This window comes from Somniosus microcephalus, chromosome 11 (genome assembly GCF_052327205.1).
Source record: "Somniosus microcephalus isolate GS21.2 chromosome 11, FLI_Smic_1.0, whole genome shotgun sequence".
NCBI lineage: Eukaryota > Metazoa > Chordata > Chondrichthyes > Squaliformes > Somniosidae > Somniosus > Somniosus microcephalus.
Genome location: NC_140997.1, coordinates 177,695,689 through 177,708,205, shown reverse-complemented (window position 1 = coordinate 177,708,205; position 12,517 = coordinate 177,695,689). Strand labels below are relative to the sequence as shown.

Below are 12,517 nucleotides of genomic sequence, written 5' to 3'. Positions count from 1 at the left end.
TAGCAACAGCTTCAGAGACACTTCCAAGGTACGGGCCGAGTGTTTACAAGCTGTTGCTAAGCAACAGTGTTTGTCGTCAGATACAGAGATGAAAACCTCCGTATCCTTCAACATTAGCGCTGGACTATCCGGAAGTTTTGATCTAACGGCACCAGCTCAGTCCCGTCGGTGCCGGATATCGCGAAGTTTCCTGTAAAGTGGTATACACAAAGGGTCAATACCCAAATATATATCATTCTTCCACAGCATTGCGCACTGGAGGTCAAGACCAAGTATTGTCTTCAAGTTATTAAAGGCTGGTGGATAATTGGACCAGAGCAAGCAGATGTAATTTAGTGCCCATTTTAAAGTCATACATTCCATCCCTACTTTTTTATTCAATATTTCAGTTATTATATTTATAATTAAATAGCAAAACATATGACAATTTGGGAAGCCACAAAGAAGTAGAGTTGGTTGGAGCCAACAAATTTCTCTGCATTAGAGGCGGAGAAGCTGGGAGACGCAAAACTGAGGCACTACAATACAGCTACTGGCGAGAAGCTGCAATTGCAGCTAGACAAGTTTACATGGACAGTTTTATAGTATTTATATATACAGCCATTTTGCCAAACAGGTCTATGCTGGTGTTTATGCTCCACCTGAACCTCCTCCCACCCTACTTCATCTCACCCTATCAACATACCCTTCTATTCCTTTCTCCCACATTGTTTATCTAGCTACCCCTTAAATGCATCTATGCTATCTCCATGTGGCAGCAAGTTCAACATTCTAACCACTTGATTATAAGTTGATATAAAACAGACTAAAACATAACAGAAAGTAAGATTTTGTAGACAATAAGTGAGTGCAGACAGAAAGAGGGTAATTTAAATCTAACCCACTGGCAGGAAACTGACCGAATTGGACTTGCCACCTCTTTTACAGCCAACCACAAAAATAGGGAAGCATAGTTAATTGAAGATGCAAACAACTTCAGGAGATATGATAAAGCCCACACCAGAATTTAGACCAAATCAATAAACAAAAACAGCAAAATTGACAGGGTTTCAGTTACATAAGCTTGAAGTTTTAGGTCAGAGGAAATTTTCCACATTTAACCAGCTATTGCATGAGTCACAAGCATCTGATATTGTTAGTTCCCGTTGTGACACGGCAGCAAGAACATGTAGCAAAACAAAAAAGATTCATAGCTGCAACCCAGCACGAACAAACTTTAACGTATAACTTAATTTTTCTCACTTCAGTACTTGGTTCAAAATCAGGGTGTGTGAATGGTCCTGAACGCTCCAGGAACTTCCTCACGTGATTCCAGCGACCTTCCCAGTCTCCGGTGTCCCCATACCCAACATCAACAGCCATTCTGCACAGAACACAATAAACTCAACTAGAAATTCAGTTTTCACAACACAGCATAATTATATTAGAAACATTAATGAAAATAACTAGTCAGCTTAAGTATTTTCAACAGCAATAGTTAAGGAGGTACACAGACTGAATGACACCAATAGCTATTTCTGGAATTTTGAATTAGAAGACCAGAGTTTAAAGCTCAGTTTCAAATTATATACAATTGAAGCATCTCCCAGACAGGGAATTTTCACCAATCTCAACAAAATCATCTCAGACTGAAACAAAAACTGTCACAAGAATCCTTTCTTGAAATGATCATTAAAATTCACAAGCAACACTGACACCAGCTAAAAAGTGTCAATTTTGTACTGAATTTTGAAATTCCCCCTATCCAACCTCCCAACCAAGGCTAGTCCTTATGTGCTGCAGAACAGGCTGGGGAAGAAAGGAAATTAGAAAAATATCTGCTGAACGTAACCATGTATATAGTACAGTAGCTTTATATCAGTAAAACCAAGCAATACAGTGGAGGGTCAAACACAGCATAAAAAGGAGTAGCAGGACAAAGTAAGGTCCTGATGATCTCTATGCCTTTGGATGACATACTAAATCAAAGCTAGGCACATTCCCACAGAGAAGAAAACACATGGGATTATTACACTGAACCATTTTCACAGTATCATTTGCAGGGATCTGTGAAGTGTCCGACTGTCCCATTTCAGGAACAGCACATGGGACATTATTTTTTTTTTAATTGTTGGAGGGAGAATTACAGCTCTTGCATATTATAGAAGAGGACATTATCTGGTACGTAAAGCAGCCCACACAAACTATTTAAAAAAATTAAATACAGCTATAAATTTAAAGGCAAAGCAATTTTAGACAGTTATTGCAAAATTTTTGAAAGCCAGTTTGTCCCAGTTAAATGTGAACAATAACTGCTCCTGCAGAAATAGTACAAACCTAATTGGGAATTTATGTTGACAATTGGTTTGCCGTGATATTCAATTTAAGCCAATAAATAAACGCAGGAATGGTTAATAACTCACTTCAATGTTTTAACTTTTATTGCAAAAATACATCCTGCATGAAAGTGCATTTGGCAGCCCCATCAGTTACCCAGATTTCCTCTGTTTTAATCTATTTCTATTCCTCCAAGCAGTTAACTCCTGAGTTCAGGACGAATAAGGATGCAGGTTGAGGCCGGACTGATCCCGCTGCTCGGAGCTGCAACTCACAGCAAACCCCCTGAGACCTCGCACAAGCACAAACCAGGGCCGCTACATTCATTCAACACTAACTTGTCAGTGTGCTCTTCTACTTTCCTTCTTTTCTTCTCCCTAAAAAGAGAGAATAAAAGAAGGTTCAGACGTGCTCACCCAAGCGAAGAACGAGCAGAAGTCATTGTGAAAGAGGCCTGAGCGGCCGGAGCTCACGCAGAGATACTCACGGCTCCGCTACATCCGCCATATTTTCCTTCTCCCATCTCCTCCCACAACCCACCACGGCCACCGGGTGGGAAGCTGAGATGCTCCATCCGTCCAACCAATCAGATCATCCCACAATGCCGCGCGGCCAGCGCCTGGGAGGTGAAAGAGCGCTTTTACATGACGTCACACGTTCACAGCTCGTTGGAACGTAGCGTGAACCTTTCTGGATGGACCAATAAGGGTGGCACTGGGTTGCCCCAGGTCCAGCAAACGAAAAATCCCTGGCCCAGGTGGCCATCAGCAGGTCCAGGCAGCGGGAGGTCGAGGGGGTCGTCCAGCCAGATTGCCTCCCTCTCTTCCGCGGCCATGTTCGCGCCCGGGTGGCCCTGGAGATGGAGCACGCGGTGTCCGCCGGCGCGCTCGAGCACTTCCGTGACCGGTGGGCGCCGCGGGGACTGGAGTGCATAATTGGATTGGATAACCGAATTTTAATTTGATTTACTAAGGATTATTTAAAGTTTTATTAGTAAAGAAAAAAAAAAAAAAATCCCTGGCCCAGGTGGCCATCAACAGGTCCAGGCAGCGGGAGGTCAAGGGGATCGTTCGGCCCGACTGCCTGCCTCTCTTCCGCGGCCACGCTCGCGCCCGGGTGTCTCTGGAGATGGAGCATGCGGTGTCCACCAGCACGCTCAAGGCCTTCCGCGGCTGGTGGGCACCGGAGGGACTGGAGTGCATCATCACCTCCGGAAATAGAATTTTAATTAAATTTGTTAAGTTTCCTTTTAATTTGTTTTTGATAAGATATGGTCTTTATTGATTGTGCCCCTTTAAAAAGGGGGCACATGCTGAACTTTAAATAGGCAATTGCCAGCAAGAAGAGTCAGCAAACAAAAATCATCACAAGTGCCCCTTTTTGGGCACCACTAATATGGGATGGTCAAATCAAATTTAAAACAGTGCCAAAATAAGCATCAAGTGCCACCAAAAGCAAATTCCCAACTAAATCAGGATATTATTATTGATGTCTACAAGACGGTCTATACCCTTCGGTGCCCCCCGGTAACAGAAGGCATCAAACACGATGCACCTTCTCTGCTCTAAGGAGAACAATCCCAGCTTCTACAATCTCTCCACATAACTGAACTCCCTCATCCTTGATATCTTACTGTTGTCACTTTTTTTACTCATTCCTCGGAGGTGGGCGTCATTGGCAAGGCCAGCATTTATTGCCCATCCCTAATTGCCCTTGAGAAGGTGGTGGTGAGCCGCCTTCTTCAACCACTGCAATCCTTGTGGTGAAGGTACTCCCACAGTGCTGTTAGGGAGGGAGTTCCAGGATTCTGACCCAGCAATGGTGAAGGAATGGCAATATATTTCCAAGTCAGGATGGTGTTTGACTTGGAGGGGAACTTGAAGATGATGGTGTTCCCATGCGCTTGCTGCCCTTGTCCTTCCAGGTAGTAGAGGTCGCGGGTTTGCGAGGTGCTGTCGAAGAAGCCTTGGCGAGTTGCTGCAGTGCATCTTGTAGATGGTACACACTGCAGCCATGGTGTGCCGCTGGTGGAGGGAGTGAATGTTTAAGGTGGTGGATGGGGTGCCCTGTCCAGGGCCTTGACATCCTTCCTAAAGAGTGGTGCCCAGAATTGTACACAATACTCTAGCTGAGGCCTAACCAGTGATTTGTAATGGTTTAGCATGACTTCCTTGTTTTTGTATTTATTGCCTCTATTTACAAAGCCAAGTATCCCATACGCTTTCTGAACTGCCTTATCAACTTGCCCTGCCACCTTCAAAGATTTGTGAATATGCACCACCAGGTCCCTCTGTTCATGCAACCCTCTCAAAATAGTACCATTTAGACTATACTGCCTCTCCATGTTGTTTCTCACAAGTGCATCACTTCACACTTATCCGCATTAAATTGAATCTGCCATGTGATTGCCAATTTCACCAGTCTGTCTATGTCCTCCTTAAGTCTGCTACCATCATGCTCACTATTTACAACATTGCCAAGTTTTGTATCATCCACAAACTTTGAAACTCCTTACACCCAAGTCCAGGTCATTTATATATAACAAGTAAAGCAAAGGTCCTAATACTGACCCCTGGGATGTGAAGGAATAGCCATGATTCAGAGAAATACACGATACCATGAACAGATTTCTAATATTATTAATAAAAGACATACTGGGTTTAAAAGACACAAGTCTCAGCAGACAGGCTGTAAACAGAAATAAAGGCTTCTGAGAAAAGATCAGTTGATAACAAAGTTGCAAACAAGCTTTGAAATGGGAATTCGTTAAATATTCTAAAACAATGAAAGATTGAAGCAAACCATTGGTGGTTCCGAAAGGTCTATGGTTTGCAACGAACACAATGAGAGACACAGTTTAAAGTGTGAAAAACTAACACGATAAAACAGAAATACAAACATTAAAAGAGGCATGTGCCTTTGAAACATGACATCAAGAAAAGAAACATCTGCTAGACAAATAGTTTTATGTTAAGCTTGGAAAACAGGAACCATAAGATTAAATATGCAACCAATTGAGATAGCTAGAAAACAAGTAAACACACAGTTAAAGTGGTTTTGATTTACATATAGTAAAAACCATACCAACAAGACTTTGAAGATATAACTTCAATAGATGACACCAAGCAATTGCATTGTGTTTGAATTAAACTTGAAGCAGAACGGAGTCAAAATGTCTGCTAAAATGCAGTTAAGCCAATATTAAGAAATGAATGAAGAATCTTCGGTAAGAATGACATCAAACAAAAACCATAGCTGTCATTGTTTTTATGATGGTTTTTGGAACACCTAAAAGTAGAGAAATGTAGAGAAATAATTATGCATGCAATAGTTGAATTGATAGTAACATAGAAACCATTCAAACAGAGGTATCGATAAAGACAATTAGCTGACATCAGCAGAGAACATCAAAGAAGAAACCAAAGTCAAAAGGGTATAAAAAATAAGACCTTTTTAATGGAAAGTCAGAACACGCTGAACGGGCAGGGTTTTTTTATCAACTTTCCAGAGACATCTCTGTAAGTTTTTAACTATGAGTCTCGGGAATATCAAAGTGATTGATTTTTGGTGGAGGTTCTGGATTTAGAAATAAGAAATAAGAAATAAGAAAGGTTCTGGATTTAGAAATAAGAAATAAGAAAGGTTCTGGATTTAGAAATAAGTAAGAAATAAGAAATATAACGAAGTAAAGATTTGAGAATAAGGATCTCTGAGAAATAAGAAATGTAAGCTAATCACCACTTTGAATTGTTAATGTTGCGACTGATTCAACAGATGTTAACTGAATGCCAGCTCTTAAATAAAACTATATATTTTTAGAATTGTCTCAAAGAGTGAATCTGTATAGACTCGCGAATCCACAAATTCTGTACACTCTTTTGTAAGGAGTTGCAGAATTCTGGGGGGTATTCCGGACCCTTATAGTATCCGGAAGGTTACAGTCTAGTTCAACTTATTAAAAGTGCTATCCAGAGGACAGTAACATCTTTAGTCGTTTCTTTCCTTTAGGGAGAGATAGCCTGAACATTTAGATCCATTTAAGCGTCTTATGGAATTCGGCTATCTCTAACTTAAGTTGAGAGTGAACGTCTGGGGAATACGCCTGATCTGGGATGGCCCAAAAAGGCTAGGACTGTAATTAACCCTTCAGGGGAACCCCACTGCATCATTCTCTCCAGTCAGAAAAACATCCATCCAACACTACTCTCTGCCTCCGATCCCTTAGCTAATTTCGTACCCAAGTTACCACCATCCCTTTAATATCATGTGCTTCTATTTTCTGAATAAGTCTGTTATGAGGTACTTTATGAAATGCCTTTTGAAAGTCACTATGTACAACATCTACTGTACTATCTTAATCAACCCTCTCTGCTACTTCATCAAAGAACTCAATCAGGTTAGTCAGACATGACTTGACTTTAACAAATCAGTGCTGGCTGTCCCTTATTAACCCATGCTTCTCCAAGTGAGAAATAGTGTTGTCCTTGGCAATTGTCTCTAGTAGTTTTCCTACCACTGACGTTCGATTGATTAGTCTGTAGTTATCAGGTTTATCCCTCGCTCCTTTTTTGAATAGATCTCTTGACTTTTGCTTGGCTATCCTTCCCCCTATGAGCTGGCCCTGCGAGCTGAGCAGTTGGCTTGTTGAGCAAGTCATCTATGGGAGAGCATAAATCATCTAGTCCCCCACCTGGAATTCATGAAGCCATGCTTCACTATATGTCATGAGAACCTATATGATGAGTATTCCCAGTGGAATTTTTGCATTAAAATGAACATAAGAAATAAGAGCAGGAGTAGGCCATATGGCCCCTTGAGCCTGCTCCACCATTCAATACGATCATGGCTGATCATCGACCTTAACTCCACTTTCCCATCCGATCTCCATATCCCTTGATTCCCCTAGAGTCCTAAAATCTATCTATCTTAGCCTTGAATATACTCAAAGACTCAGCATTCACAGCCCTCTGGGGCAGAGAATTCCAAAGATTCACAACCCTCTGTGTGAAGAAATTCCTCCTCATCTCAGTCTTAAATGGCCTACCCCTTATCCTGAGATGATGCCACCTAGTTCTAGACACTCCAGCCAGGGGAAACAAGCTCTCAGCTTCTACCCTCTCAATCCCTTTCAGAATCTTGTCTATTTCAATGAGATCACCTCTCATTCTTCTAAACCCCAGAGAGTATAGGCCCATTCTACACACTCTCTCATCATGGGACAGCCCTCTCATCCCAGGAATCAATCTAGTGAACCTTCGTTGCACCACCTCCAAGGCAAGTATATCCTTCCTTAGATAAGGAGACCAGAACTGTGCACAGTACTCCAGGTGTGGTCTCACCAAGGCCCTGTACAATTGTAGCAAGATTTCCTTACTCTTATACTCCAACCCCCTTGCAATAAAGGCCAACATTACATTTGCCTTCCTTATTGCTTACTGTACCTGCATGCTAGCTTTCTGAGTTTCTTGCACGAGGACACCCAAATCTCTTTGAACACCAACATTTGAAAGTTTCTCACCATTTAAAAAAGATTCTGTTTTCTATTCTTCCTACCAAAGTGAATAACCTCACATTTCCCTACATTATACTCCATCTGCCACTTTACTGCCCACTCACTTAGTCTATCTATATCCCTTTGCAGACTCTTTGTGTTCTCCTCACAGCTTACTGTCCCACCTAGCTTTGTATCATCAGCAAACTTGGATACATTACACTTGGTCCCTTCATCTAGATCATTAATATAGATTGTAAATAGCTGAGGCTCCAACACTGATCCTTGTGGCACCCCACCAGTTACAGCCTGCCAACCTGAAAAAGATCCGTTTATCCCTACTCTCTGTTTTCTGTCCGTTAACCAATCCTCTATCCATGCTACTATATTAACCCCAACCCCATGAGCCCTAATCTTGTGTAATAATCTTTTATGTGGCATCTTATCGAATGCCTTTTGCAAATCTAAATATACTACGTCCTCTGGTTCCCCTTTATCTACCCTGCTAGTTACTGAAGCACCTGTGAAGCACAATTCCCATTTTTAGACAAAGAAAAGTGCTGACAATTCAGACTTAAAATACCCCAATGTTGCAGCTATTGTTACATCTGATCGCACTGCACATAGACTGGCACATGTTAAAGCCATAGATAAAAAGGTACATAGTAACTAAATCCAGCCGATCTGGAGAAATATATTATTCTGTGTTTGTGCACTAGGTTAACGCAAATGTGCTGTAACTATGCCCCCACCCCTGCCCCCCTCATTGCCATTCCTACTCCTATTTGATATTGCTGCCACTCCAGGGGATGGAACTCTGCTGTGGTCGGGGCTTCCTGATCTCACAAAATTATTGCAAATTTTTTGGCCAATCACCCAGAGCAGTTGCATCATCAGATAGGAGCTGGAAATGTGCTGAGGGGCAGGATTGGGAGCAATCACTTTGCCCCACAAATGTGGACATTGCCTTAAAACTGCTTACTATTTGCATGAAATACAGATGATTGGCATGTCTGAGTAATTTATAGTAGAAAACCTAACTGATGTTTCTACTCTCCACTCAGGGGAGCTGGGGCCAATTGAACTGCCCAGCTCAGCACATACAGCTCAGTGCCACACTAAGATTGTGCTTTTACCTTTTGTGGAGCTGAAGAATCAATATAATCAATAGATAGATTGAAAAAATCCTTTAAAAATATCGAAATATGTTTACATGTAGGGGCGAAACATCACATTTAACCAAATTAATTAACTGTAAGACCTAATGAGTGATACTTGTATGATATGTATTTAACAATAACAAATCTGTAAATCTGCTTTTGTTCACAGTGAATAATCCATCGAAACAGATACATTTACAGAAGAACTTGCACAAAATGATCAGACGAATACAGTATTTAAAGAAAGTTAACCTTTCTTTATTTGCACTTGACAAGCAGATACAGATAAGTTAGAATCTAATGATTACATCAAGACATTTTTGAAAAGGGAGTGCATGTGCTAAGTTGAAGAACCTTTTTGTAATACTTCTCCTGACTCATGGACAATCAGTCACATTTCAAATAGGTACTTATAATAACACAACTAAAAGTAAGTCAAAAGCAATGGTAGCACTAAGGAGGGGGAGGAGTTGATTACTGGGTATAGATGCAACTGTTCAATGCTGCAGTAGGCTTTTATGTCAAGTTCAATGACAGCGGATCCTGTGCAAAGTTATTAGATGAACACAGCTATCGAGGAGACAAATCAGCCAGAGCTCCTTCTCAGATTCCTATCCAATGACCCTATGTGTAAGGACATCAGGCGAGGCAGGATCAGGTTCTGTTGTGATGCCTGATCAAATTAAATACAGTAGTAATGTTTTGGGCAGGAAACTATTGGCCCATCTATCCCACCCTTCCAAACTTCCCATCAGGTTCCATATTGTGATTTTAGACTAGCCCTATATCCCTTTTACTAAGAGGAATTCATCTAGTCCTTATTTTAAAAAAAAGCTGCCATGATTCCCAGCTGATAATGTGTTTCACAATTCTATTACCCTCTTACTAAAAACATTGTTGCCTACATTTTTCATTTTCTTTTGACACCCTTAACTTAAAACTGTGTCTTTTAATCCTCATACACTGCGCCTCACCGAAGAATTTTCCTGGATCCAAATTCCCCATACCCATGAAAATCTTAAAGACCCCTCATCTTTCTCAACTCCAGAATAAAGTCCCAGGGTAAGACAAACTTTCCTCATAACTCAATTCTCTTAGTTTAGGACTCTGTCTCATAGCCTTCCTCTGGACTCCACCCAAAAATTCTACATTGTTCCTGCAATATGGAAACTGAAACTGAAGCCCAAATACAGCTTCAGCGTCACCTCCTTTGACTTATAAGTCAAACCCTAGTTATATCCCAACATTTTATTTGCTTTCTTGACTGCCTGCAAACGCTGATAATTGTTTTATTGATGTTTTCGTGTCCTCCACATTATTCCGCATTTTGTGGTCAAAAGTGCAGACTGTTGAGCTGCTCCCAAGCTTGTGCCAATGACAGTTATAAGAACATAAGAACATAAGAAGTAAGAGCAGGAGTAGGCCATACGGCCCCTCGAGCCTGCTCCGTCATTCAATAATATCATGGCTGATCATCGACCTCAACTCTACTTTCCCACCCAATCTCCATATTCCTTGATTCCCCTCGAGTCCAAAAATCTATCTATCTCAGCCTTGAATATACTCAAAGACTCAGCATTCACAGCCCTCTGGGGCAGAGAATTCCAGAGATTCACAACCCTCTGAGTGAAGAAATTCCTCCTCATCTCGGTCGTAAATGGCCTACTCCTTATCCCGAGGCTATGCCCCCTAGTTCTAGACACTCCAGCTAGGGGAAACAACCTCTCAGCATTTACCCTGTCAATCCCCTTCAGAATCTTTCCTCCCACCCCGCTTCCTGTAAGGACTCAATTCCACTCTCCCAGTTTCAACATCTCCGCTGCATCTGCTCTGACAATGCCACCTTCCATACTAGTGCTTCCAACATGTCTTCCTTTTTCCTCAACCGAGGATTCCCCTCTACCGTGATTGACACAGCCCTTGACCGTGTCCGTTCTACTTCCTGCACTTCTGCTCTCACCCCTTCCCCTCCCTCCCAGAACCAAGATAGGGTTCCCCTTGTCCTCACCTTTCACCCCACCAGCCTCCACATTCAATGGACCATCCTCCGCCATTTCTGCCACGTCCAGTTTGTGGCAGAGCCTAAAAACTATGAATTCAGTCTTTGCAATGTTCAACTGGAGGAAGTTATGACTTAATATCAGACAACCAGTTTGACAATACAGAGGTGGTCTAGGGGCAAAGAAAAGTAGAGGAAAGGTAGAGCCAGGTGTCATCAACATACATATGTAAGCTGACAATTTCCAGCAGGTGATGTCACCAAGGGGCAGTATATAGTTAAGGAAGAGAAGGGATGGATTAGTAGAGGACTCTGGAGATGACAGTGTAAGAACAGAAGAGAAGTAATTGGTTGCATTCAGATAGTTAGGATTGGAACCACACAGGGAAGTCCAAAAGAGTTGGACAATAAAGGAGGGGTGATGGAGGAAGATGGCATAGTCTACTGCGTCAAATGCTGTGACAAGAAAAGAAAGAATGACAGTCACAAATCCATGCATCTCTGTTACTTTTCCACCTTCCTTTCCATCCCAGTTCCTGATTGCCCCCTAGTCTCTTACCCATTCTAGCCCTAAATCTATACAGCAGCAGAGGTGTTATGGTGGGTGGAAGATCAGAGGAGAAGGTGCAGGGAAATTGAGAGTGAACTTTTGTGGGCACTAAGGGAGAGTTTTTTTCCACAGGCAGATGATGAGGGGTAGTGAAATTGGGGAGAATAAGGGGCAGTGGGTGCTATAAGGCGGGGGGGGGGGTTGGTCAAGGAAGTGGTCAAAGGTCCAGACTTTGGAAGCAGAGAGGCCATGAAAAATTATGAGGTTAAAGGGATGGCTGAGGACATGGTTGGTAAGTTTAATTGAGGATAGCAACAGACAAGCTACAGTAGAGTCAGGTTAGGAGAGTTTAAGTATAGGTTAAATCACTGAGGTTGTGAAATTACTGGAGTGTCAGCCTAGATTTATGTGCTCAAGTCTCTGGAGTGGGACTTTGAACCCACAACCTTCTAACTCAGAGGCAAGTGTGCTACCCACTGAGCCACAGCTGACACCTTTATTGTAGGGGCATTGGAATACAAGAGTAAGAAAGGGCTTTTGTGAGACCACGCCTGGAGTACTGTGCATAGTTTTGGTCTCCTTATCTAAGGAAGGATATACTTGCCTCAGAAGTGGTGCAACGAAGGTTCACTAGATTGATTCCTGGGATGAGAGGGTTGTCCAATGAGGAGAGATTGAGTAGATTAGGCCTATACTCTCTGGAGTTTAGAAGAATGAGGTGATCTCATTGAAACGTATAAGATTCTGAAGGGGACTGACAGGGCAGATGCTGAGAGATTGTTTCCCCTGGCTGGAGAGTTTAGAATTAGGGGGCATAGTCTCAGGAAAAGGGGTCAGACTTTTAAGACTGAGATGAGGAGGAAATTCTTCACTCAGAGGGTTGTGAATCTTTGGAATTTTGTGCTCCAAACAGCTGTGGATGCTCAGTGGTTGATTATGTTCAAGGCTGAGATAGATAGATTTTTGGACTCTAGGGGATTCAAGGGATATGGGGATTGGGC

At 42.1% G+C, this 12,517-nt stretch overlaps 1 protein-coding gene across 8 annotated transcripts in view; it reads right to left on the bottom strand.

Annotated features, from left to right (window-relative positions):
* Positions 1–2,913, bottom strand: part of uba3 (ubiquitin-like modifier activating enzyme 3) — a 37,482-nt gene extending 34,569 nt beyond the window's left edge. For 2 of the 8 annotated variants that reach the window (XM_086001460.1, XM_086001467.1), the window contains exons 1-3: positions 2,804–2,913; positions 2,655–2,693; positions 1,243–1,363 (exon numbers count right to left, since the gene is read on the bottom strand). In XM_086001460.1, the coding sequence (XP_085857586.1) occupies positions 1,243–1,363; positions 2,655–2,693; positions 2,804–2,823 (180 nt within the window). In that variant the 5' untranslated portion in view covers positions 2,824–2,913. Of the gene's footprint in view, positions 1–1,242; positions 1,364–2,402; positions 2,694–2,732 lie in introns of all 8 variants that reach the window. The other 6 variants (XM_086001465.1, XM_086001468.1, XM_086001463.1 and 3 more) reach the window with 5 other exon arrangements.
* Between the last annotated feature and the right edge of the window lie 9,604 nt (positions 2,914–12,517).